This window comes from Aedes albopictus, chromosome 2, assembly GCF_035046485.1.
Source record: "Aedes albopictus strain Foshan chromosome 2, AalbF5, whole genome shotgun sequence".
NCBI lineage: Eukaryota > Metazoa > Arthropoda > Insecta > Diptera > Culicidae > Aedes > Aedes albopictus.
The window spans coordinates 280,122,414-280,149,456 of record NC_085137.1 but is presented as its reverse complement, the minus strand read 5'-3'; the positions used below and the strand labels follow the sequence as shown (position 1 = coordinate 280,149,456).

At 38.4% G+C, this 27,043-nt stretch overlaps 2 protein-coding genes and 1 long non-coding RNA gene across 10 annotated transcripts in view; 1 reads left to right on the top strand and 2 right to left on the bottom strand.

Moving 5' to 3' along the window:
• The window catches only part of LOC109407033 (plasma membrane ascorbate-dependent reductase CYBRD1), a 188,007-nt gene extending 161,951 nt beyond the window's left edge, over positions 1-26,056 (top strand). For all 8 annotated transcript variants that reach the window (XM_062851894.1, XM_029873167.2, XM_029873168.2 and 5 more), the window contains 4 exons: positions 2,433-2,653; positions 2,720-2,942; positions 3,024-3,173; positions 23,733-26,056. In XM_062851894.1, the coding sequence (XP_062707878.1) occupies positions 2,433-2,653; positions 2,720-2,942; positions 3,024-3,173; positions 23,733-23,880 (742 nt within the window). In that variant the 3' untranslated portion in view covers positions 23,881-26,056. The remainder of the gene's footprint in view (positions 1-2,432; positions 2,654-2,719; positions 2,943-3,023; positions 3,174-23,732) is intronic.
• On the bottom strand, positions 4,823-6,397 carry LOC134288134 (uncharacterized). The gene is made up of 2 exons (XR_009997765.1): positions 5,874-6,397; positions 4,823-5,738 (listed from the first exon to the last, which is right to left on the bottom strand). It is a non-coding gene; the product is annotated as an uncharacterized LOC134288134 (long non-coding RNA).
• LOC134288133 (uncharacterized) lies at positions 11,064-18,270 on the bottom strand. The gene is made up of 2 exons (XM_062851890.1): positions 18,129-18,270; positions 11,064-13,181 (listed from the first exon to the last, which is right to left on the bottom strand). The coding sequence occupies exon 2, from the start codon at positions 12,534-12,536 to the stop codon at positions 11,568-11,570; it is 969 nt and encodes a 322-aa protein (XP_062707874.1). The 5' UTR covers positions 12,537-13,181; positions 18,129-18,270; the 3' UTR covers positions 11,064-11,567.
• Positions 26,057-27,043: the final 987 nt, after the last annotated feature.

Genomic DNA, 27,043 nt, shown 5'->3' with positions numbered 1-27,043 from the left:
CTCACTGTTTTCTGCAAAAACTTTGTAAAGATATTGCCGGAAGTAACTCAGTGCAGTGACGAATACTATGGGCTTCTAATTTTTTTATTTTTTATTTTTGTTTTCTTGTATTACAGACAAAATAATAAGTTTTTGCCTTGTATTTAAACCACCTTCCCCACTATTGCCCACGAGGGTTTCCACTCCCAAGTGATAGCAAAAGGTCTAATCTAGGTCTAATCTTTCAACTACCAACTGAGCCATCTGCGCCATTTTGCGCCGGAAATAGTTAATTAAGGTGAAAGTAAACCTTAAAATATGACAAATTTGCATATAACTTTTTTGTTTTAAGATCTAATGACTTTACATCTTCGAAAGAAATGTGTATTTTGATGTCCTGAACAAGTTTGTAGAAGGTCACAAAACTGTAGGATTGCATCTGTTGAAGCCACACTGAAAAAACTAGTTTTAGAGGTACTTCGCACAAAACGACCCATATCTCAAAAACCGTAAGAGGTGGAGCTTTGACATGTTCTACAAACAATTTTCTCTTATTATGGGCTATAACTTTGCCAAAGACGTCAAACCTCTAAAAAAAATTAAAAAAAAAGTATTTTTTTATCTCACTTCTAAGGGGATTAATCATTAAAAACATTTTATCAAAAGATGCCTTTTAACATGCAGAAAAACTTTGTAGAACACGCCAAACCTCTAGAACCAACCTAAAAAAAGTTATTAAATTTTGATCGCAAAATCATCGATTTCGAACACTGTGCAGCCTTCTGTTACCATCCCGTCATGTTATATCTTAATACTTCTATATTCCAATGAATTAACTACATCGGCTGTTTTCCTACTCTCCGCATCGACCAATGTGGCGCTAGCTTCTATGCGCGAAAAATAGCTAAAAGTAAATCGCACAAATATTGTATGGCGAATACCATCTAAAGGCAAATTTATCGAAGTGGAAATACATTATGTATTCGAAAAAATATTTGGTAGTGGTTGTGCACTATGGTGACTACTATTAAGCCTACCAAATATTTTTTCAGGAAAAGCTTTCTATTTCAAGTAATTCAAGTTTAGATGCTTTTCACCATACAAAATAAAATGGATTTACTCCTGCTGATCAACTGTGGGTGTGCGCCAAGCGGGTAGTCCATTGCTTACGGAATGCTATTTTGAAAGGAACAGCTATCCAATCAGAAGTTGGAGTAAAAATGACATGAGAGCTTCCATAGCCAGCCACGTCCATATTCTCCGTTACGAGAATATGCAAGGATGTGATGATATTGTCGCGCTTATCTTTTATTAGAGTTCTGCGGCGGTCGTACGCTCGCAAGGCATACCGCCGCATGACAGTCGCAAGGCAAAACAAAAGAAAAAGTGTTCCCGCCAAAAACAAAAGCACGTGGATTTCGCGACGTGACAGATGTTTTTGAATGTATTTGTGACAAACGGCAAGAGTGGCTCAGTGGAATGAGTGTTCTTGCTGTCAAACCCCATATAATGGAATTCTCTCTCTCTCTCTCTTCTTGGCGTAACGTCCTCATTGGGACAAAGCCTGCTTCTCAGCTTAGTGTTCTATAAGCACTTCCACAGTTATTAACTGAGAGCTTCCTCTGCCTATGACCAGTTTGCATGCGTATATTGCGTGGCAGGCACGAAGATACTCTATGCCCAAGGAAGTCAAGGAAATTTCCTTTACGAAAAGATCCTGGACCGACCGGGAATGGAACCCGTCACCCTCAGCATGGTCATGCTGAATACCCGTGCGTTTACCGCCTCGGCTATATGGGCCCTATATAATGGAATTATATACTTTTAAATTTGGTGACGCTGTTATGATTAGTGATTGTCGCGCTAATATCAGAAGCCAGAGGCAGATACCTACTTTATAAAAGGTCAACGTTACTCACCAAAAAATTCTGATTGGGAATGGCCCTGCTCTAGTGTCAAAATTCTCGAACCACGATGAATTCAGTTCATCAGTGCACTTATCTATTCGACCAGACCCAGGTTGCGTTGCCAGTCGACACTAGCACACTCGCAAAAGATGAGCAGTACCTTTCCGCTTGCGGATCCCCTGAACGAGTGCGATTCCCAGCCAACCCAGGAACTTTTTGCTATGGAAATTTCCACCCTCAATGCAAATAAAATGTTCTATGTGTAGTCTCGTAAAGATAATACGGGAGGCCGTGTTATTTTTACTATATTCCCTCTGTTTCTAAGGATTTGTCTCGCGATTTTCAAGATGAAAATTTTGATTTTTCTTACATATTATCATGGAATTCTCCGCCTCTTCCATACCTGATTATGGAAGTGATTTCTTAAACTATACAATAGTTAGAAACTATATAACGATAGAAAAAATATGTTAATAAAAATTAATATTATGTATTATATAATGAATGATTAAAATAACTAATCTTATTTTCACTTCAAACTTACAGGCGCTATGACGATGACGACGACCGGGTATGGGATTGTGGAGCATGGTTCGAATACATTCTTGTAGTTGTGGTATCTTCGATACTCCTGATCGCTGCATCCGTGCTGACCATATTCTGGGTGATATACTATCGAAAAGGTTTCAATATGGATGACCCAAAGCTACAGTTCAATCTGCATCCAGTTCTAATGGTTGGCGGTTACATCACACTCTCCGGATTTTGTAAGCGTTATGAGATGATCATAACTTAATTCTTTTCCCGCTAATATTTCATGTCTCTCATTACAGCCATTTTATTATACCGCATTTGCCGTTGCTGTTCACATTTGATTGTAAAATTGTGTCACACATTTTTCCATGCTTGTTCTATTCCGTGCATCGTTATTGGCTTTCTAGCCGTTTGGGACTCTCACAACCAAACTCAAACGCCCAACTTCTACTCATTGCACTCATGGCTCGGCTGCATCACTATGGGATTGTTTGCATTACAATTTGTATTAGGATTTTTTAGGTAATGTGCAATACTTCCACAATCAAACAAAATATTTCAATTGCCAAAATTTAAATAAAAACACATTTAATAATGTTTTAGCTTCCTCATTCTACTATGTTGTGAAAACGCAACATATAAGTTCCGATCAACTATGGTACCGATTCATGCAAGTTTTGGAGTTGCCACATTCATGTTGGCTGTCGCCACAGCAGTTACTGGTTTGACGCAAAAGGCGCATTTCGAGTTAGGGTAAGTAAAATTTGCTACTAAAGTCTTTAAAAAAGAATAATTGGACGAAAGTTGTTTATTCTTCTGGAAAGAAGATAGGTGTGGGTCAGATCAGGAGCTTAAATGGATGTGCCGTTCTTAACCGTATCATGGGGCATTTTTTACTCAACGCACGAATTTCGCAGACAGACGCTACCTTTTTTAATTCAAATGAAACTTTACCCGTGTATAAGCTACTATCCGAAAATGTGTTTCTTGTTGAAGCCAATTTTCTTATTCAAAAATGTATAACTCGGAATAGTTTGTTAAATTGAAATGTTGTCTTCGAAGATGTTTCAAAATATTTAAATAACTTACGCTGAGAGAGAAATTCATCGCGCATCTACACGGTGTTCAATAAGGTCGGATACACAATCAAATTGAATTTATTTCCCATCTGTAATTTAGATCTTCAAAGTGAATGTATGAATTGAAAGCTCACATAATACTGATCTAATACAACATATGTTTTGCAATAAACTGTCCTTTATCCTTTTGTAATAATTGCAAATGCGTCTCAAGTTTCTTTCGGTCGGCACGTAAGTCTGTCATTTCGTTTAGTTTTCATTGAGTATTGTGTTTAGTAGTGTTTAGTTGTTGGGTTGTTGCGAAGACGGCTAATAACAAGACAGACAGCTCCCACCCTGTCGCAGGCGACATGGTTGGAACGCCCTGTACGATTCACAGGAACATTAAAACATGATTGTGTGCGTGTACATGCTAATACGTACATGTAAATTGTAGTATCGCACGCACACTCATTCATGATGTTGTTCCCTGAAGTCGTTCGTGGCGCTAGTGTGCGTGTAACTCCCAAAGTATATGGAGCAAGAGAGTAGATGTCACTGAAAAAAGGGACATGGTAATTGTGACTGTATCGAGGGTCAAATTAAAACACCTTTACTACTTGATTTTGGTAGACCATAATTTTTGCTTGAAATTACCATGTGCATTAGTATGGGACAAACATCAAATTCTCGCTCCAGGTCCAGGCTGCCTTGGTTGCTGCTGTTTCTGGGGGTGGTGATGCCTCCCGCCACCGCATGCAACAACGGCAGCAGCAGTGCTGCTGACAAAACAAAACAAAAAGCCGTTCGTTGGATCACTAATCGGTAATAAATCAATAACTTTTTCCACAAGCATCCAATCGGTTTGCGGTCTTCGAAGGAAAGTTTTATAAATGATTTATCTACAAGAAGCATTAATCGATTTGAATCAAGGAGACAAAGGGCGACCTCTGGGATTTTTTGTTTTAAAGTGCAACTTTTCCCATAGTAAATCCTATGAAAACTTTGAATTGCTTGCGCTAAATTATAGTTTCACCGATTACGCTGAAATTTTGTACAGTTCATGTGGGACCTAAATAAAATCAAAAAAGTCGACTGGAGCGAGGATTTATTTTTTTCATACAAGCGTGTCCCATACTAATGTGCATGGTTCAACTTACTATGTTGCTTTTCGTTTACAATCCATAGGTAGTGTTTTTAAATCACATTTCGTAGTCAGTTTTACTATGCGCACGGTAAACTGCATAGTATACATGACCATCGTAACATGGTTTCAATTAATAATTGTGGTTAAACGGTGGTGTCATCATTATTGTTTACGTCGAGGAAAAAAAAGCAGAGAAACGAATTTAATTGAATTTATTGATTTCAAATATTAACATTCATATACTTATATAATAACAAACTTAGACACCTTATTTTGGGCATACGGTCGAGGCGGAGATTGCCACAGATGTGAAGATGGGAAAAGGCGTGTTTTATGAGGATCCAGCTGCAGAATTATGTCCTTCTTCTTCTTCTTCTTCTTCTTTTTTCTGGCCAAGTAGCACCGTTCGGCGCCAGTTGTGTTTTACGTCGGCTGGGTCTAGGAGCTAAGCCTTAAATTCCGACGCCCCAGGGAGACACCCACCACACCTGAGGACCCTACATATCGAACCCATCAACCGGGACGTACGGCTTTACTTCCTATCCGAGGGAAGACGTGATCACGGATTTTATGTCTCAGAAAATCCCATCGGCGTCGACGGGAATTGAACCCCGACCGACTGGGGTGAGAGGCAACCACGCTTACCACTACACCACCGACGCCGACCTCAGAATTATGTCCGGATTCAGACAGTAGTTCTGCGGGAAGGCTGTCTGTTGAGCGACGTTGTTCGGGATCTTGTGCTGGATACAGTACAGGCGAAAGAAGGTTTTCCGAGGGGAAAAAATAGACGGGTAAACCGCTTGTATAAGGGGGTTCCAAGGGTATCTTCCTAGCTGGCCAAGCAATTATGTGCATGTGCGAGAACATCCTCCCTGCAGAACTCTCTCTGGGCAGGAACCACTGCAGGAGCTTTATGCTTTGGCGGATTACATGCTTCTGGATCTGCTTTATGGTATACCATTGCGTATGAAATGAAAAGAGGGGATCATTCATACTGGCGAATAGCTTCGGTTGCCACCGGTGGAAGCGGAGATTCGGTCAATTTTGAAGTACCTAGATTTCGCCTCGGAAAGTGGTATCCGAAATACTGATGGGAACATTTGGGTTCATCTGAAAACGGTGATATCGATAACTAATGTACGGAAACCTAAAGTGGTTTGTTTGTTGTTGGAATCGGTGCCATGAGAGGTGGCGAAACTTCCGGATGCTCCGGATTGTTACCCGGATAAGTTAATGATGACTTACCATGATTTTTCACAGTTCCATAAAATTGGTCTATGATTCTATTCTCGGTTTTAGCTAGTAAACCTTGCAGTTCAATCAAAAAACAAGTCAAGACTTGCGGCGCGTGATGATGTGTTGAGGATATTTTGACTAAAACATGTAGTTAAGATTACCATGTGTCGTGTCACTAAGTCATGGCAATATCAACTATAATGTAGTAAACACAACAAAATGTGTGATCATTTTTTGTCATTGCATGGTTCTGACAATCACGAACAGCGTTATCAAGATAACCACATAGTATTGATTACTATGCGCTTGATCGTCAAACCATGGTAATTGCAAGGAAAACATAGTAGCCATTACTAATAACATGTTCTCTCCTCCTCTCCTCTTCTTGGCGTAACGTCCTCACTGGGACAAAGCCTGCTTCTCAGCTTAGTGTTCTATGAGCACTTCCACAGTTATTAACTGAGAGCTTCCTCTGCCAATGACCATTTTGCATGTGTATATCGTGTGGCAGGCACGAAGATACTCTACACTGAAAAAAAGGACATAGTAATTTTGACCAAACCAAGGGTTAAACTAAAACACTTTTACCACTTGATTTTGGTAGACCATAATTTATATTTGAAATTACTATGTGCAGGGTTTACTTTACCATGTTGCAGCTTGTTTACATATTATGGTATTTTTAAACCAAATATATTGTCCATTTTACCATGCGCGACATAAACAGCATAGTACATATGACCATCGCATTTTGGTTCAGATTACCATGCGCATAGTTCAACGAGCAGTACCCCCTCTTCTGTTTACATTTCCAAACATTGCATGAAAAAACATGTTATTAGTTTTATGTTTTATTATTTATTAAATTAAATTAAATAAATAGCTCATAAACATTACTAAATACAATGGTTTGATCTTTCAAAATAAAATACATAGCTTATTTTCCCAGACGAGGCATTTGGTGTGGCGTGGGTTTCTGGAACTGTGGAAGGATCCAACATCCGAATGATTTCTGCAGCAATGCGTCTTTTCCATCCGATTTCAAACTGTTACTTGATGATTTTCAGCTTATTCGCAACGGATCTGAACTGGTTCCGGTGCCATTTTCGGTAATTGGTGACCACGGTCGGTTGGTGGCGGCAAATCAGAAAACACTTCCGGTCCTCTTATCGTCCATTCCTCACCAGCATTGCCTGCACCGTTTCCTCCAGCCACTCTCGGATCATAGTTTTTAGTTCTTCACCCACTCCACTGACTTCTGTATGGTTCTTGGGGAATGGCCTAAGTATGGTTGACTAAATTCGAGGCAGTAGCGGTCATATTGGTTCCATCTGCGCGTGTTTCAGGAGGTTCTCCTTCAGGCCGCCGCATAGCAAGTGGTGTGGTCTGGTTCCATTCCTGCGGCTTCTGCTGATCCTGATCTTTGTCCTGATAAACAGATTTGGTTAGTGTTAGTTAATATTGAATTTTAATTTAAGAATAAATCACTAGAATTTTTTTTATCAAAGTCTTCTAGTGCTTTAGTTGTTATGTTTACCTGATACGGTCAAACGGTCAAACTTAAAAAATGACGGATTTTATAATTATTTACAATATTATCTGGTTTCCATCGTTGATTCACGATAAAAAATCGAATAATGTTCCGGTGATTACCAACTTTGCTTTAATAAATCTGGTCTTGAATGCGATAAAGATGGTGAACGCAAATGACACACAGTGGACAAAAGAACGAGCCAAAACATCTGCATATTTGCAACAACTATGATGCGTTGTAAGCTCGAAAATTTTAAAAGTTTGGGCTACCATTTTTTGAGTCAATATTACTATGTCTGCTCGACGAGTGGTAAAAAATGAATAGTATTGTTGAATATGTATATTGTGAATCTCACCATGTTACAGCTACCATGTCGCATGGTAATTCCCACTGGTTTGTGGTAGGTGTAAAGAAATTTTTGGTTGGGTTTACGATATTTGGAAATGGTAAAATTAAGCACAATGCCGTGGTTCGCATTACTATGCTTTTTTTTTCAGTGTATGCCCAAGGAAGTCAAGGAAATTTCCTTTACGAAAAGATCCTGGACCGACCGGGAATCGAACCCGTCACCCTCAGCATGGTCATGCTGAATACCCGTGCGTTTACCGCCTCGGCTATATGGGCCCTAACATGTTCTATACGACTATTTTTAGGCATGGTAAAATTAAATATGGTTGAATTATTAACTTTACCATATTTTTTTCTGAAAAAAACTGGCATAGTAACGCTGACCAAATGGAGGGTCAAATTAAAGCACTTTTACTACTTGATTTTGGTAGACCATGTTTCATTCTTGAAACTACCATGTGCAGGGTTCAATTTACCATATCGCTTTTTATTTACATTCCATGGTAGCTTTGAACCTCACTCTATAGTTCATTTTACTATGCGCATGATGAACCGCATAGTACGGTTGACCATGGCACTAGGGTTTTAGTTACTATGTATGAGGTTGCATGGTAGTGTCATCTTTGCTGTTTACATTGATGAAAATTGAAAAAAAAATGAAATCTGTTGGATTTATTGTTATTCGTTTCCTATAAAGTGAACATATTAACAAAAGATACACATTTTTTCGATACGATGGATGTCCTCGGGGGACAAGCTTCCTTTCTGGCCAGTTTCTCGATGATGTTCCTTTTCTCCGGCTGCAAGGCTTGCATTTCCGCCGCTGATGGTTTACTTTTAGGTTTCTGGTGGATGTCCAGCTGTAAAGTGATGACTTCGTCCAGGAGTTTTAGCTGCTGAACGTAACTTGAAGGTTGCGGTGACGGAGCAATTCGTCGCAGTCGGCAACAGCTTCGTGCGGTTCAATTCGGAAGTTCCGAGTGGCGTGACTGGTTTATCAAGCGGCGAAGGAATCAGGAAAACAGCACCGTCGTCCTTCCGCGTATGGGGAGTCTTCCGCAGAGTGAATACAAATGTACGGGACTTCACATCTGACTTTTTAAAAAGAACACGGAGACAAATTTCGTTCGTTTGAAACAAAAATATTCATGTTTATTCAGTAAACTGATAAAATATTTAAAACTAAAATATTAATTTTTAAAACAAACTCAATTACATATTGATTTCTCCAATACCCATTGAAGAGCCCCCCGTTCCGCCGTCGAGAACATAAACAAAACTCTCAAGTTCCAGCTGCATCACCCAACAAGATTTCCTCTTGCAAAAAAGGCAAGTTTCACCAAAAGTTTCCACGAAATCCCATTGATTTCGGGAGCGTATGTTATCTACATGATGTTGGCATTGAAAGTGCCACGCGGGAAGTGGATTTTCCTACAGAAGGAAATAATGCTGTAAATTTGATTGGAAAACAAATATTTCCGTAGGGCCGACCTGCCACAAAAAAAACAAAAATGTTTACATTTGTTTCTAACATAACCAGTCAGAAGATACATGTTTGTTTCAAAAATGGATTGAATTTGCTTCAAATGTGACGTTCGATTTGCTCCAAACAGTTTTATTTTTGTTGCCACACTGAAAAAAAAAGCATAGTAATGCGAACCACGGCATTGTGCTTAATTTTACCATTTCCAAATATCGTAAACCCAACCAAAAATTTCTTTACACCTACCACAAACCAGTGGGAATTACCATGCGACATGGTAGCTGTAACATGGTGAGATTCACAATATACATATTCAACAATACTATTCATTTTTTACCACTCGTCGAGCAGACATAGTAATATTGACTCAAAAAATGGTAGCCCAAACTTTTAAAATTTTCGAGCTTACAACGCATCATAGTTGTTGCAAATATGCAGATGTTTTGGCTCGTTCTTTTGTCCACTGTGTGTCATTTGCGTTCACCATCTTTATCGCATTCAAGACCAGATTTATTAAAGCAAAGTTGGTAATCACCGGAACATTATTCGATTTTTTATCGTGAATCAACGATGGAAACCAGATAATATTGTAAATAATTATAAAATCCGTCATTTTTTAAGTTTGACCGTTTGACCGTATCAGGTAAACATAACAACTAAAGCACTAGAAGACTTTGATAAAAAAAATTCTAGTGATTTATTCTTAAATTAAAATTCAATATTAACTAACACTAACCAAATCTGTTTATCAGGACAAAGATCAGGATCAGCAGAAGCCGCAGGAATGGAACCAGACCACACCACTTGCTATGCGGCGGCCTGAAGGAGAACCTCCTGAAACACGCGCAGATGGAACCAATATGACCGCTACTGCCTCGAATTTAGTCAACCATACTTAGGCCATTCCCCAAGAACCATACAGAAGTCAGTGGAGTGGGTGAAGAACTAAAAACTATGATCCGAGAGTGGCTGGAGGAAACGGTGCAGGCAATGCTGGTGAGGAATGGACGATAAGAGGACCGGAAGTGTTTTCTGATTTGCCGCCACCAACCGACCGTGGTCACCAATTACCGAAAATGGCACCGGAACCAGTTCAGATCCGTTGCGAATAAGCTGAAAATCATCAAGTAACAGTTTGAAATCGGATGGAAAAGACGCATTGCTGCAGAAATCATTCGGATGTTGGATCCTTCCACAGTTCCAGAAACCCACGCCACACCAAATGCCTCGTCTGGGAAAATAAGCTATGTATTTTATTTTGAAAGATCAAACCATTGTATTTAGTAATGTTTATGAGCTATTTATTTAATTTAATTTAATAAATAATAAAACATAAAACTAATAACATGTTTTTTCATGCAATGTTTGGAAATGTAAACAGAAGAGGGGGTACTGCTCGTTGAACTATGCGCATGGTAATCTGAACCAAAATGCGATGGTCATATGTACTATGCTGTTTATGTCGCGCATGGTAAAATGGACAATATATTTGGTTTAAAAATACCATAATATGTAAACAAGCTGCAACATGGTAAAGTAAACCCTGCACATAGTAATTTCAAATATAAATTATGGTCTACCAAAATCAAGTGGTAAAAGTGTTTTAGTTTAACCCTTGGTTTGGTCAAAATTACTATGTCCTTTTTTTCAGTGCAGAACAAATTGACAATTTATTTGAGTTTACCTGAAATATTTTTGATTTTACCATGCTTTTTTCTGCGTGAAATCTTTTTCTTCACTTATGAACACTAAGTCCCGAATTTTATTAATCATTCACTTTTCACTTGCTACATAGGTCTTTCCTACGGCTGAAGGCCACACTTTTCTATCAGACTTCACTTAGAACTTGCTACATAAGTCTTTCCTACGGCTGAAGGCCACACTTTTCTATCAGACTTCACTTAGAACTTCTAACTGCTCGCACTCAAGGTTTCCTACTTACTGACTGGCCTCGACCACCTGGGCTGAGGGCGCACCTGCGTCCTCCGGTGGGGCTCGATGAGAATCTTGCTGGCATCAGCGAAAGGCCATCGGATGATGTTGGCCTGGATTGCGTCGATCGAAGTATTGGTGACCGTTGCCGTTCCAGGGGCATTGACACGCGTCGCTCGGGGCTTCGATGTTGCCAACGGTCGGTCCTCATGGTGGATTGCTGACTGCGTTGTCAGCAACTGTATGCTCGTCGTCCAAAGTTCGTTGTCGCCAAGGGTTGATGTTTGTTGTCGCCAAGTGTTGGTGTTCATGGCGGTTTGCCAAGTGCCTGGTCAGCATCTAGTCCACGATGGTAGAGACCGTAGATTGTGGGTAGAGCTTAGGGATGTCCATAACTTCCCCCGCCTTAGTTTGAACCGTCTCGGTTCAATATTGTTTGAGAGCTTTCCAACGCATTGTTTGCAGGGATCCGTATTGTCAGCTTCATTTTGAGTTTACGAACTTCTCTCGTAAGAAAAGCGAAAATTACTGCTACGAAGCATGTGATGAGAACTATTCCTACTATGTTGAGCACTTTAGTCCTTTTGTTTGCTGTTTCTAAGTGCTCCAGCTTATGACGATTCCTAATGTGCAGTTGTTCCATATAGTCAATGGATTCTGGTTCTGTCTGTGACTCATCTACGCTAACTGAATGTAGGGGTAAGATGACAGGTTTGGATTCTCCTCTGAATGTTTTGCTGGTAAAGGTTTTTCCGTTGAGGGTGATGGAACAATCTCTAAATGATATGAGAAACGTTCCTGTTAAATTCCTCGGACCATATCCACAACTGTTTTGCATCGAAGTCGGATCAACAGAGTTTTTAACTAACAGTCCGAGATTCTCGATTTCCTTTGTGTCAGGTTTCATTGGAGATCTAATGAAGGTACAGTTACCCGTATTTCCTCTTAGTAACTCATGTAAGCATCCGTCATTTGAAGTGTTAAACAAGTTCTGGACGTCGCAGATGATGCTATGCTCGATGTTCATGCATGGATGGGAAATTAGGTAAGACTCATTGTTACCAACAATGGCTTTTGTTGCATTTATCGGTATGATTTTAAACTGTCGTGGAATGGCTTCTATTTGGAGCTGCACAAACTCTCCTTGCCTGAATTTAGGAATTTTTATGAGAAGGATTACGTCTGAGTTATTGTGGAATGCTATGGGTTCCAAAAACTCATAAACTTGGTCATAGCTGTTAATCACAACGCCTTGTGACTCCAACAGATTCGTTGCAAATTCTAGCTCTGATGGTTGTAAGAAAGCCTTTGAAATTAAACCCAACTTGGACAACTGAATGGCCTCGAAAATTGTAGACAGCTGCTGGTTGATCATGTCGATGTTGAAGATGATGTTGTGTAGGTGCAGGAGATGTTCCCATTCGACAGGTCTGTCTAAGCTCAGTCTTGTCTGTTTAATGATGCTATCTATTTCCCTAGACTGTTTATAAGCTTGTTTAGTAATATTGTTAATCCTTTCCTCAAACAATTTTTAATTTGAATTTGTTCATTATTCTCTGTTACTAAAAGGTTATTTGAATTTTTAAGAATTTCAAGTTGGTTTTCTATTTTTAACAAATCTTCATTATCGAGATTCCCTGTAATCATTTTTAAGGTAGACCCAAGAAAATTAAGAGATCGTTTTGTTTTTCTACTTCTAGCGGTTAAATTTTCAAGGATAAAATAAGCCTGACTCTGCTTTTGTTTAAGAATTTTAACTAGTTCTGCTATCTTTGGGTTTTCTTCAATGCTCAAAATAATGAATTCATACTGCTTGAGAACGACGGTAAAGGAAAATAAATTAAATCTATGGAATAGTGTGTGAGATCCTTCTTTTATAAAGACTGAATTAGTCTTGAACGCAACTATACCGGGATTTTCATTAAGTTCAAGGATTTCCAAGTAAGCAGAGTAAATAGGATTGAAAAACATCATAATTGTAAGACAAAAAAGTATCGGGTGTTTGTGTGTCATCTTCGAGCTGAAATGACAGGAGAAGAAGGGAAAGAAGACAAAAAAGGTGCAATTAGTTCTACGTCGAAATTAAGTTTTACGTTTACGTTTTAATTTTGTTTTGTGGACTTTTCTCCCATTCTCGTCGATTATATTTGACTCTAAATTATCTTTGACTTGTATTTCTCTATACTTCTCTTGGTGCTTCAAGTTATTCCTTTTTCTTTCGAAGATCGTTTCATTTGAAAGGAAGTTTTCAGGATCTTCACTGTTTATGTTCAGTTTTTCTAAGTCTGAACGTTTTTTCTCTAATTGTTTTTGAGACAAAATCCTGTAAAATTCCTCTTTCAGTCTTATTCTTTCATCGAGATCTTCGGGGACAGGGTCCTCGTTTCTGAAGCCAAAAAATAACTCTTTTGGAGTTAACTTTGTTTGAGAGTGTATTGAGTCATTATATATGGAAACTGCAAGATTAATTTTTGCCGTTTCAGACAAATCTTTAGTTGAATCCTTCATACTTAAGATGTTGTGCAATTCTCTAATAGTCCTATGGACGATTTCCACAGTACCATTCGAAGAGGATTGTCCAACACTCGTATAATGGTACTCTACATCGTTTTCCTCAAGAAATTCTTTAACTGTTGTTGAGGTAAATGATGCTTCCTGATCCATGACGAGAAAGGAAGGTTTTCCAACGTTAGCGAAGAAGTGGGTTAGTGCTCTTAGAATGTGTATAGTATTCCGTGTTTTAATTGGGACAGCCATTGTTAGTCTGGAGAACTTATCACAAAGTGTTAGATAATTTCTATTTCTGATTATGAATATATCCATATGAACAATTTGCAACGGCCTGGATGGTGTTGCTGTTAATTGTAATTTTTGTTTATATGGTCGCCTTTCATACTTAGCCTTTTGACAAAGTTTGCAGATGTTGATAAACTTTGAAATTTTGCTCTTCATTCCTGGGAAAAAGTACCTTCTTGAGATGTGTGCCTTTGTCTCAATGATACCTCTGTGATTCGCGTTGTGTTGCCGTTCGATGATCAGGTCCTGTTCAAGCTCATCTGTTACGTCTTCTAACAATCTTTGTGTCCAGAAATTTTTTAATGATTTTGCTCTTGAAAAGTAAGTTTTATAAATAGTTTGCAACCTATTAAGGATACTTTCGCTACAATAAAGACCGTTAGCGCATTTCGTCGAAGCGTATTCCTTAAGAATATTGATCAGGGCTGCTGGACCAAAATGTACCTTCTTTATAGTTATTCTGTGGAAGTTTTTAAATGGGGTCAAGGATTCGCGGCTGTCTTCGTCTGTTTCTTCTAAAACAATCTGATTTGCAAAGCTGTTAAGGGGTCTTTCTGTCGATGGTATAAAATCGTTATCGTCGGTGTCTGCGGAGTGTTGTGTCATGTCGTCGGTGCTTGTAGAGTTGGCGTTTACTTCCGTATTACTTTCTGGATCTGGATTAATCCGAGAGAGTGCATCTGCATTCGCGTTGAGGGTACCTTTCTTATATTTAATTTCGAATTCAAGTTCCTCAAGAGCTAGCTTCCAATGAAGAAGTCTCTTATTCAAATCATTTTTCTGTCGGAGCCAAACAAGTGGTTTGTGGTCCGTTCGAACTTCAAAAATGGTCCCATAAATATAAGGCCTAAAGTGTTTTGTTGCCCATACAATGGCCAACAATTCTTTTTCAGTAGCCGAGTAGTTGCATTCAGCACTATTCAATGTTCTAGATGCATATGCAATGGGGTGTTCTTTGCCATCTTCAAACTTCTGAGACAAGACGGCTCCTAAAGCAAAGTCACTTGCATCTGTAACTAGAATGAATTTTTTGTCGAAATCGGGGTACTTAAGAATGGGATCGCTCGTTAGTAATTGTTTACAATCATTGAAGCAATTAACGAATTCCTCGTTGTGAACAATTTTCGAATCTTTTTTCAGACACTTGGTTAGGGGTTTTGTTAATTTGGCAAAATCTCGAATAAATTTCCTGTAGTATCCAAGTAACCCCAGGAATCCTTTAATTTGAGTGACGGTTTTCGGAATCGGCCAATTAATAATTTTGTCAATTTTATTTGGATTTGGTTTAATGCCTTCTTGAGTTACAATGTGACCTAAAAATTCGCATTGCCTTTGTAAAAACTCGCATTTGTCGAGCTGAATCTTAAGATTAGCTTGAGCAAGTCTTTTGAGAACTTTATTCAAATTATCAATAGGGGTACTCACTAAACAGATTAAATTGCTGCGTAAGCCATGATTTTCTGCTTATTTGAAATGTTTCATGATTTTGCGAATGAAATAATCAAAGATTGCCTTGGTGATCGCGACGTTTAATCAGTTTAATCAGTTTACGCTGTTAAGTGAATCCCCCTAATGTGTTGTTGTAACGAGTTGCCAAATATAATTATATCATCTAGATAAACCAGACAACAATTTCCAATTAGATTTCCAAGAATGTGGTTCATTACGCGCTGAAAGGTGGCTGGCGCGTTTTTTAGTCCGAAAGGTATGCGGACAAATTCGAAATGTCCTTTTTCTGTACTGAAAGCTGTTTTCGGCCTATCTTTTGGGTGCACCTCAATCTGGTGAAATCCAGATTTTAGATCTAATGTACCCAGTCAACCAGTGATCGTATAACATGTTGTATAAGATGTTAAAGTGGAGGCGATATGCGTACATTTTGCATGCGCCTAAATGGAGGCATGCACGCATATGGCCTCCAGTTTATCATCTTATGCAACATCTTATACGATTAATGGTTGGCTGGGTAGTGAAGTAAGTACTACGACCAAGTCTGTCCAGAATTTCCTCAATGCGCGGAATAGGGAATTTATCGTTAACTGTCTTCTCATTTAATTTTCGATAGTCTATTACAACACGCCATTTCTTTTTTCCGCTGGCATCAAGTTTTTTTGGGACAATCCAGATTGGAGATGTCCAGGGGGAGATAGAATTTTGAATTATACCGTCTTCCAACATTTCGTCGATTTGTTTTTCCACTTCGGCTTTGTGGACATGAGGATACCGGTATGTTTTTGTATGGACTGGGATATCATCCACAGTTTTAATTCGATGTTGAATTGCAGAAGTGCAGGACAACTTTTCAGATTCGTTATGAAGGATTTTTGATTTTTTTGAAAGGATTTTAAGTAATGCCGATTTTTCTTCAATATTGAGGTGTTGGATTCTAATCATTTTTTCTAATTCAGAAGAGGATATGTGAGGCGCTTGATAAGATTGATGAGAGTTCAAATTGTTTATTTCTGTTACTTGAATGGTTTTTGCTGACTTTGTCCAATGAAAGGTAACAGGTTTGCCAAAATTTCTTATCGGAGCGTTCACAAATCCTTTTTCAGCATGATACAAGCCCGAAGGTACTACTGCGTTGTCGATTTTTATATCGTTTGGAAGATAAACGTTGCCATTACTCTGTGAAACAGGGAGTTTAATGCATGTCGTTGAATTTTCTGTCAGTGTTATTTGCAATGGGCCCAACTTCCTTATTTTCATTTCTACAGTCTTGTGTGGGAGGATTATTTTTTGGTTGTTCACGTCAATTAGCGCTTCGAAATCGGAAAGGGTTTCAAATCCAAGAATTCCATCGAAAAAGTTGTGAAAGTTAAGGAGATAGAAGGTTACTTTTTGTTTGAGGCCAAAAATGGTCGTGATGAATTTTTTATCCGAAGCGTGCCGTCCTGAACTATTTGAAATTTTGATAGTTTTACATTTTACTTGTTTTGATTTTGGGATTAGACTGGGAGAGATGAAGTTTTTGTTTGATCCACTGTCAACAAGAATTTTTGAGTCTTTGCCGAAAATGTTAAGTATTACGTAGGGGAGTCCGTTAATCGCGTTTAGGTCGACGATCCCTGAGCGAGGGCTACTTGAAAATTTACACCTTGCTCGTCAACCTCGTCTTCAACGTCAGTATCATGGTCCTCTGTTTCGTCTACGTTTTCCTGTTCCACATCGTGATTATAAATTCTGTTCGAGCGTAGTGATGGGTCAATTTCCATCGGTGTCGTTTTCTGTCTGTCGGAATGCGGTCTGTGACGTGTTGAGGGTTGTGCGTCTGATTGTTTATTAAAAGGTTTATTAGAAGGTTTCACGTATTTGTTGGAATGGGGCTGTTGGTCAAATGCAGCTTGTGTTTGAGATTTAGTTTTCTCGGCATTTTGGAACCTACATAAGAATGCGTATGCATCCTCCAAATCGCTGGGTTGTGCCGTTTGTGCATAGCCAAAGTAAGGTCTACTCAGGCCGTTGATGAATGCTGCCAAACATTCCTGTTCCAAAAAGTGATTAATCGCATCCCAGTGATTTACGTACATCGGGTTTTGTTTTGCTAAGGATTTCATATTAACCATAATTTCTTTAGTTCGCTTGTAGTAGATATGTAGAGAATCGGTCATTTTCAGTGACCATAGCTGCGTTTGGTATGTCGCGATCGTATTGCGGTCACCATAAACACTCTGAAGAATATCCGCTACCTCGTCAAAGGTGGTAGGGTTTCCATTTACACATATCATGTCGCGGGCTTTGCCCTCGATCTTGTTAATCACCGCCTGTTCGTACACGGCAAATAAGTCCGGTGCGACGTGTGGTCGGCATAAATTTAAAGCTCGTCTTGCAGTATCTAGCCAATGACTAAGCTGTTTTTTATTCCCGTCGAACGATGGAATCATTCTGATGGGGTCTGGAATTCTGAAGAAATCCGTACGGCGGTCTTCCACTATGGGAGCCTGTCGCTGTTGTTGTTGCAACTGTTGCTGTTGCTGATGCAGATTATTATTTTCTTCTTGGAGAACACCAGTCCGTTGCTCCAAGTTTTGAATTTGGTCAAAAATAGCTTGAAGGTTAGCTTGTTCCATGTTTCTAATGGGGTATCTAAGGGCTCTAACTTTTGGTAAGGGGTTGAATTTAGGCATACAAAAATGAACGGGGAAGGAGATGAAAAAAAAGGTTTACTCACGGTTCGACACTCTTAAAGGGTTGAAACCCACCGATGCAGTTTTCGTGTCGGGCGGCGCAAATCACCTACGGGTTGAGGGATGGTTTCCAAGAGCCTGGTTCCTGATGATCGCTGGAGATAGTCACTAGTTTCTTGCTTCGCCACGGATTGGGCTAAACGTCCTCTTAATGCTGAATCCTGCACAAGTCAGTTACACTTTTAGTCCTTGGTTACCGGCACGTCCGATGTCATCAATTCGACACTAATTTTCGGTTTTCGCACTACTGTCCAATTACCACGGATCGGGTTTTGTCACTAGATTGTCTTCCAAAAACTAGCACTGCACGTAGAGTGTTCCGTACGACTGCGCCACAAATGTACGGGACTTCACATCTGACTTTTTAAAAAGAAATCTTTTTCTTCACTTATGAACACTAAGTCCCGAATTTTATAAATCATTCACTTTTCACTTGCTACATAGGTCTTTCCTACGGCTGAAGGCTACACTTTTCTATCAGACTTCACTTAGAACTTGCTACATAAGTCTTTCCTACGGCTGAAGGCCACACTTTTCTATCAGACTTCACTTAGAACTTCTAACTGCTCGCACTCAAGGTTTCCTACTTACTGACTGGCCTCGACCACCTGGGCTGAGGGCGCACCTGCGTCCTCCGGTGGGGCTCGATGAGAATCTTGCTGGCATCAGCGAAAGGCCATCGAATGATGTTGGCCTGGATTGCGTCGATCGAAGTATTGGTGACCGTTGCCGTTCCAGGGGCATTGACACGCGTCGCTCGGGGCTTCGATGTTGCCAACGGTCGGTCCTCATGGTGGATTGCTGACTGCGTTGTCAGCAACTGTATGCTCGTCGTCCAAAGTTCGTTGTCGCCAAGGGTTGATGTTCGTTGTCGCCAAGTGTTGGTGTTCATGGCGGTTTGCCAAGTGCCTGGTCAGCATCTAATCCACGATGGTAGAGACCGTAGATCGTGGGTAGAGCTTAGGGATGTCCATAACTGAATATTTCTCTGTTAATTTTCTTCGAAGTGATTCGGGTTTCCTTCGATCTGGAGCAGTTACTCCGGTTCAATCGGTAACGGTAGCTAACCTGTGAACTACCCTGTGAATGATGGAATATATGCTGGAGGATTGGTAGAATTTCCAGAAAAAAAAACCGTAACTTACTTTTCCCGTCCTTCTTCTGTTCTTGTCTTGTTTCTCAGAGTTGGCTTTTCATTAGCCTACTTCCGCAATCAATGTCCGCCTTGATGGAAAAGGCAGAATAATTTGTGGGTACATCACTGGTCGATTTACTGGGGGTATGGTAGAAAGAATGTCTTAGTTGGCTCTTAAAAATAGCAAACATAAACAATGTAAAAACTCACTCAGTTTTATAAAACAAATGTTTTCTCGTGGAACTGACTGCGTGGAAACAATTAACTGAAAAAATGGCGGAGATAATCACCGAAATCGTTAATTCATAGAAATAGTATAACTAAACATAAAAATAGTACTGGATAAACATGAACATGGTCCTGGCAACCACGAACAGCGCAATCAAGATAACCACATTTGATAGTTTTTATTACTATTCGCTTTGCTGTCAAACCATGGTAATTACAAGGAAAATATAGTATTCACTATTGAAAGTATGGTCATTGTAACTATTTTTAGGCATGGTAAATTTAATAATGGTTGGATAGTTCATTTTACCATGAATTTTTTTTTTTCAGTGTATAGCTAGACATATGCAATTGTGTTGGGTCTATACCGCTTACTGCACTAAGTCTATTGGTATTCAATTTGATCCGTTTTCTGTTGGTTCCACACAACCTGCATTGAGTGTTGCTGAAGGTAGAAGCATAATGGGCTCGGAGGTGCTTTGCGCAGCTTGCGCAACAGTTATAACACATAGAATATGGTTGGAAGGTATCGAGTGTACGGGTGACTTTTTAATTCGTTTTTATCACGCTCTGCAAGGACAAGTGACATTTCTCCCCATACTGAATCTGTTTCTGTGAGTTTGACACTTTGCAAAAATGAAGGGATTTTACTTGGGAAAATGAAACTTCATTTTATGCAGTCATATCATTGAAGCCATTAAAATGCATGAAGTTTTATCAAGACCAAAGTGTCTTATAAAATAAAACTACAGATAACCCAGACGAACATAGAAAAAAATCACATTCAAATTGCTTATTATTAATTCGCTGTTTCTTCTTACCCGAGGGGCGATTCACTCATGTATTTTCGATGCAGCCCTGTGTATTGAAAATCGAATTGGTGTATTTTTGGTGCATTAATTTGTATTTTTTGTATTTTTGCATTTTTCTGCACTTTTTTGAATAAAATGGAATTGATATGTATTGATGCAATAATTGAGCATTTTTCGAACAATTGTGTATTTTAAATCGATTTTCACATTTTGCAATTGGGGCAATGTCAATATGCTGCATTTTATCAAAATCCCAAACATTATTTATTGACAAAACTGACAACCGTTCCTGACCGAAGATTCGAGGAAACAAAGAAGTAGGAAAAGTTTATTTTGAGCAGCGATTTTGAGATTCCTCCGATACTGAGGACTTCTCTAGTTCTTTTTGGGATTCCTGCATTTTTTCTCAGATACCTCCTGGAACTTTTTCTGAGATTCCTCCAAGAGTTTCTGTTGTGATGCCCCCGTCAGCTCCTCCTGGAATCTAGCCTAGAATGTCTTCGGTAGTTCCTTCGCGGATTCGTCCAAAAGTTGATTATGCGATTCATACAGAAATACTTTCTGTATTCTCCATGTATTCTTTAAGGGATTCCTCCAAGAGTTCCTGTTCAGACATCTCCAGAAGCGCATTCTGGGACTCCTCCAGAATTCCTCTCTTGAAATTTCTTCAATAGATCCTTACTGAGAACGAGTTTGGGATGTCTTATAGGATTTATGCGCAAATTTCTCTTGATTCTTTCCCGAGTTTTTTTTTCTAGGAAAAATTGCAGAAGGATTTCATGGATTAATCCCAGGAGGCATCTCTAAAACAACTTATGGAAGAACTTCCGGAAGGATCTCCTAGAGGAATCTGAAAAGGAATTCCTAAAGAATCTGAAAGATGGAGTTCCCAGAGGAATCGAAGAAGGAATTCATGGAGAAATTTTAGAGGAAATTACTGAAAGAATTTCTGGGGATACACCTCACATAATTCTGATTGAGTGCCTTGCGAATTCTTGAAGCAACACCGTTGAAATTATCTTGAGGAATAGCTGAATAGGCACCGGAAAGAATTTCATCAGCAGTTTTAGTGGAGGATAACCTTAAATGCACAACTGGAAATCCCGGTCCGACTATCTCAACGAATGTGAATGAAATGAAAAGAAAAAAAATAATTCCGTAAGGGATTCTTGGGGCAATCTTTGTAAAAAATCTTCTTAAAGGAATTACCAAGGGAATTACTACAAAAAATACTGTTAAAAGAATCTTTCGGAGAAATTTATTTAGTAGAAATTCCCTCCAAGAAGAAAGACATTCACACCAAAACAAAAAGAATTGGAGAAATCTTCGGAGGAATTTCCTCAGGAATTAACCTGGAATTAATCCTCGATGGAATTTCACAGGGAATAATATGCGTTGGACTTGCTTTGGAGCAATCTCGGGAGAAAACTATCATTATCCCTTGCTTTGGATAAAATATCCGAATACTCTCTGCAGGCATTCCTCTTCCTTCCTTCCATCATTCTCCGGAGTGATTCCTGTCGTATGTAATCCGGGAAACTAGCAAACTCTACCTCCAGCATCACGATCGGCAATCTTCGCATAAGCTCAACACAATTGCTTTTTTTGCTACTTTGTTGAGTTTGTTGAAGGATTGTGCTCAGGAATGTTCCGGAAGTTTGGATCCTTCCCCGCTTCAGGAATCGTCAGGCGTCCAGTCCCGGTGTTTGAAAACATCAACATCTGCTAAATTTTCCATGTCATTTTACAATAACAACGTATTTTTCCCGAATTCGTGTATTGAACAATGAATTCTACCGTATTTGTGCATTTTAATCGAAATTGAACTATTATTGCATTTTTCGTGCACTGGAGCATTTTTGCATTTTTATTTTGAATTCGACACCAACATTTCAAATGGGCGTAACTGCTTTTGGAATCATCACCTTCTTTTAAAGCTGTGGATCATGTGTCATGATTTCCATGTTTTTCACAACAAGTACCAGATGGGAAAAACTCTCCTCTTTCCGACAACCACGGTGGTTTGAGTGTAAGGGAGGCAGTACGACCTACAGCTTTGAAAGAAGGTATTACTTCCAAATGCAGTTACGCCCTTTTGAAATGTTGGTGCCGAATTGGTGTATTTTTTCGAATGTGGCGTATTTTTATTTCATTTTTCAATTTATCGTGTACTGATGCATTTTTGTGTATTTTTTTCATTCGTGTATTTTCAAATCAGTAACGCAGTACAGTGAATCGCCCCTCGTTCTTACCCCATCCATTTTTACTTGGCCCGGTGTATTGTGACTTTACTTCGAAGATGAATTCCAATGGAATTCGCTTGAGCTGGTTAGGAATCGCCGTTTAATGCGTTCTTGTAAAATTATAGACTTTTCCACCAGGTGGTGGTAGTTCGAACTGGGCGATGGATTTCCATGAAAATCGTTCAAGGTGTTACGTCTGTTTGTCTGTGGTTTAATGCTGAACTTTTAAACTAGAATTTTCTATATTTTTTATAACGGAAACTTTTTATCTCGACGAATTCTTCCGAAAACGCATTGGAGCACCCCTCCGACTATGCTCCTCCATCCTTGCCACCATCAGCTGGCAGCATCGACAGCGTGAGCAGCATAAAAGAAATGTCAGATTGAATCGAAACAAACCACACCAAGCCGTTCGCCGATGTCCAAATATCCGGGTTCTTCGAATGAGTGTAATCAGTTTCGTACCTTTTAATTCCGCCCTATGTTGCTTATCCTGACAGATCCGGGTTCATTTGAGCCGTGGGCTCAGAAGAGGTCAGTGTCAGTTGTTCACAGGGGAAAAGAGCAACTGACGAAATTGCCGGGGCTGGGATCGAACCCATGACCATCTGCTTATGAAGCAAACGTGTAGCCACTACGCCACGGGCCCGGCTACGCAAAATAATAGAAAATAGTATTGCGGTAAAACAGAAAAAATCCAACGGGGTTGCGGTGGTTTCGACCGCCGCAGTCGTTCCGCGAACGTCAAAAGGGCTCGGTTCACGCTAAAAAGCACTCACTCAATTGGTTGCCATAAAATTCAAAAATAATGCAAATTGTTCTATTTATGGTTTATGTAATCACAATTGGTGCCACAATATGTAACTTATTTTTAAACTATATAAGGTGTAGTTTCAGCACTTTTAAGTGCGGCTGAACGCCATTAAACACAATTAAAATGTTCAACAATTTATTTTTGTTGATAGGTTGTGTGCATATTTTTTAAAGTGTGTAGCAGTTCGACGTTTGCGGAATATGTCTTCTGCGTGTTCTTCACTCCGCCAGGTTGGAAGATTTCTATGGATAAGCAATATTTTATTGGACGACAGAACACTAATGTTTGAGCAAGTTTTAATAAGACAGTATATTATGTGACTCGCGTTTTACATTTTTTTTTCTTTATTTTGTCAGGGACAGCTACCAACAAACCATTGAAGAAGGAATCATCATCAATTCGATCGGAGTAGTCCTAACAGGTCTTGGAATAATCATTCCATTCGCAGTACGACGTTCAAACTCACCGGCCAACTGCAAAGTTTATGTCACCGAGCGTATCTAAATATACATATAGATTTTTTTAATCAAAGATTACTTGCAATACAAGCATGATATTTTGTTAGGTATGCGTGTTATTTAAATAATAAAAAAGTGTTATAAGATTTTTTGTTTTTTTTTTATATAAAGGCATTGTTTTTTTGTTATATGTTTATATTAAAATATTAATTATATAAAACGACCACTTGAAAATATTGTAGATTTCAAAGCGTTCTAGCTGAAACCTTCTTTCCATTCTGGATCAAAAGATTAATATTATTGCATGATTATACCCAAATAAAAACGTAGTTTGGCGCTCATTAATACAAATAAACACTTATTCTCAATCAAAAATCCATGCTCATATATTCTAGCATGTAGTAAAAAAATAAAATATTATTGCGAGAAGAGCATCCATTATTACGTGCCAAATATTTTTATTGATAGTTCAAGTTGTTTTCTACGTACGTTGATTATTTGGAATAAATATTTACAAAATACAAAATGGAACATACAATGAAGAAATGTAAAACAGAATTTTAATGTCTCGTAAGCTAAATTAATGAATAAAATGCAAAATATTGTATGTTTACATGCCCCAACTATCATACCGTATATTTATAGTGAAAAAATAATAGTAATTACTAACGACAGCTAAATTAATCATCGAAATGATAATCGTCAATATTGCAATTTGAATTTGTCATTTCTTATCATTAAAAAAACTTTATTCGCACCGGTAACGCATAGTTTGAATGATATTTATTCTGAGTTTCAGTTACCGTCGTTTGGGGTGACATTGGTCCATCGATCCCACGCATTCAATATAAGTCAGACGGTGGATGCAAAGTACCTTAGAATTATGTATTCTACAAGTTTAGCACACAATATGCATTGAGTTGACCAAAAAAAGTTTCACGAAACCTACTGCAAGCCTATCCATATACGTGAGAACAAAAGATGTTTACAAAGTTCTTACAGATAGATTAACACGGGAAATCTGAACACAAACCACTACCACACAGGAATTTGGATTGGTCAATTGCCGTAGTATCCTATACGTGCGGAATAGTGACCCAATATCACCCCGCTTTGGCCCAATGACACTCCGCACGACAGTACACCTAATTGCTTTTTCTTGCATTCAAGAAATAAATTCATTTATAACTCTTACATTGCCAATGTTGAAAAGATATATTCATTCAAAAAGTGGATTGGGAACATTTTTCCCAGATTTTAATTTGGTTATAATCAACCTTTATCTCACATCTTCATTCATGATAGTGCGTCAGTTGATAAAAAAAAATATCCAAACAATACAAATATATTAATAATGAAGAACGATAGCCATCTCACACATGTAATCATTAATCAAAGAAAATGTGTTCATGTGCAAATAATGAAAACTTTTGGCTTTCAAAACGACAAGAAATCTTGCTGAAAATCAACGTCCACCAACAAGCGGGATCCCACCAAATTTTACAAGGAATGTTCGGTGAGTTGATTTCAAACCAGCAGAATATTTGATAGATATTATATTGAACTAACAATTTAATGAGTCAATCTTGAAATTACAATCGAAATAAAAGAGCAAAAAAAAAATTTCACAACCGTATTACAGCAATAAAAATTTGTTTTAAATGCGAATATACTAATTCTGTTTTATAAACAAAGAAATGAGTGAAAATTTTACATCAAAACAATTGAATAATAGAAGATTGTAGCATACATGAAATGAGTACTGTGAATGATTTTCTACGCGTGTCAACCAACACCAAACACATGCCACGAAAAATTAAGGAAATAGCAACAAATGACGAATTAAAACAATATTATTCACGAACGAACCAAACCACTAATCCAATAGTCTGGTTTTGATTAATCCAAATCTGGATATCAATACCAAAACTAGATGTTTGCAATCTTCAAAGCTTTTGTAACAGTTAATCTGGAACTTTTGATATAAAACCCATAATATGATTCCCACCTTAAATCTATTTAATAAGAAAATTGTCATCAACTCAATTTTGCAGTAGTCCAAAAATCAAACCAACGAGAAACCGCATAAGAAATGTATGGAATATTGTAAACATTACAAAAACGTAACTAAAGATTTCTTTTCCTTTGAAAGGTAGATCGGCAGAAACATACGGTAAAGTATTAGATGTGAAGCGTAGTTTAATAAACAATACTGTAGTGAATTATTCCAATACTTACATATTTAGAATACAAAAGAAACATTCCCTTGAATGTATGTTTAAGGCTGATACAAATTTCATTTTGACTTTTTGTCCTCCTCCCCCCCTCCTTTTTCAAAAAACTTTGACAGGATTTGCATTTTGAGGGGGCAGATGAAAAAATGTTTATCAAAATATCGGGTCTTGCTAAAAGTTATTAAACACATCCGGTGAGTTTTGAATATCTTTCAGATTACATGCTTTATTATTTTTAAGCTCCCTCCCCCACGACTAGCCAAAGAGTGGAGGGATAAAACGCGGAATAAATATTTGTAACAGCCAATGTGAGTTAAGCTTTTTCAATCGAAAAACGTCTGATAAACACGATGGAATCAAAATCAAAAATTTAAAATCAAAATATACGTATTTAAAAAAAAAATCGATTTTTAGTTTTAATATTCAAAAATATGATATCTGGCAACACTGCATCAAAAAAAATATAATTTGACATTCTCAAAATTTGCCGAAAAAAAATACATGACTTTTGAGTTGTACACCGCGTCCTCGTATGGGGCTCTCCATAAACCACGTGGTCATGAGGGGGGGTTCGGCCAATGACCATTTTGTATGGACAAATAAAAAAAATTGTATGGACTAATGACCACACGGGGGGGGGGGGGGGGGGTGGGGTTTGGAAAGTCCCAAAAAAATGACCACGTGGTTTATGGACAGCCCCTATAACAAAATCAAATGGATTTTCAAATGGTTTTCAACGCAGATAATCAGAATAGATCTTTATCTATCAAATTCAAGACACCAAAAAGTGGAACTGGATGTTTTTAAACCAATGGAGGTGTGAGTAAATAGGCACATAATTTTACCCATAGAATGTATACATATATAATAAAACTTCATGTAACATTTCAAACATGTTCTTAATCACATTTAATCAATCGTCAGCCATCAAGTGATCAGATTTGAGTAGGAGAATCAATCTGTAAAGGTTGTAGC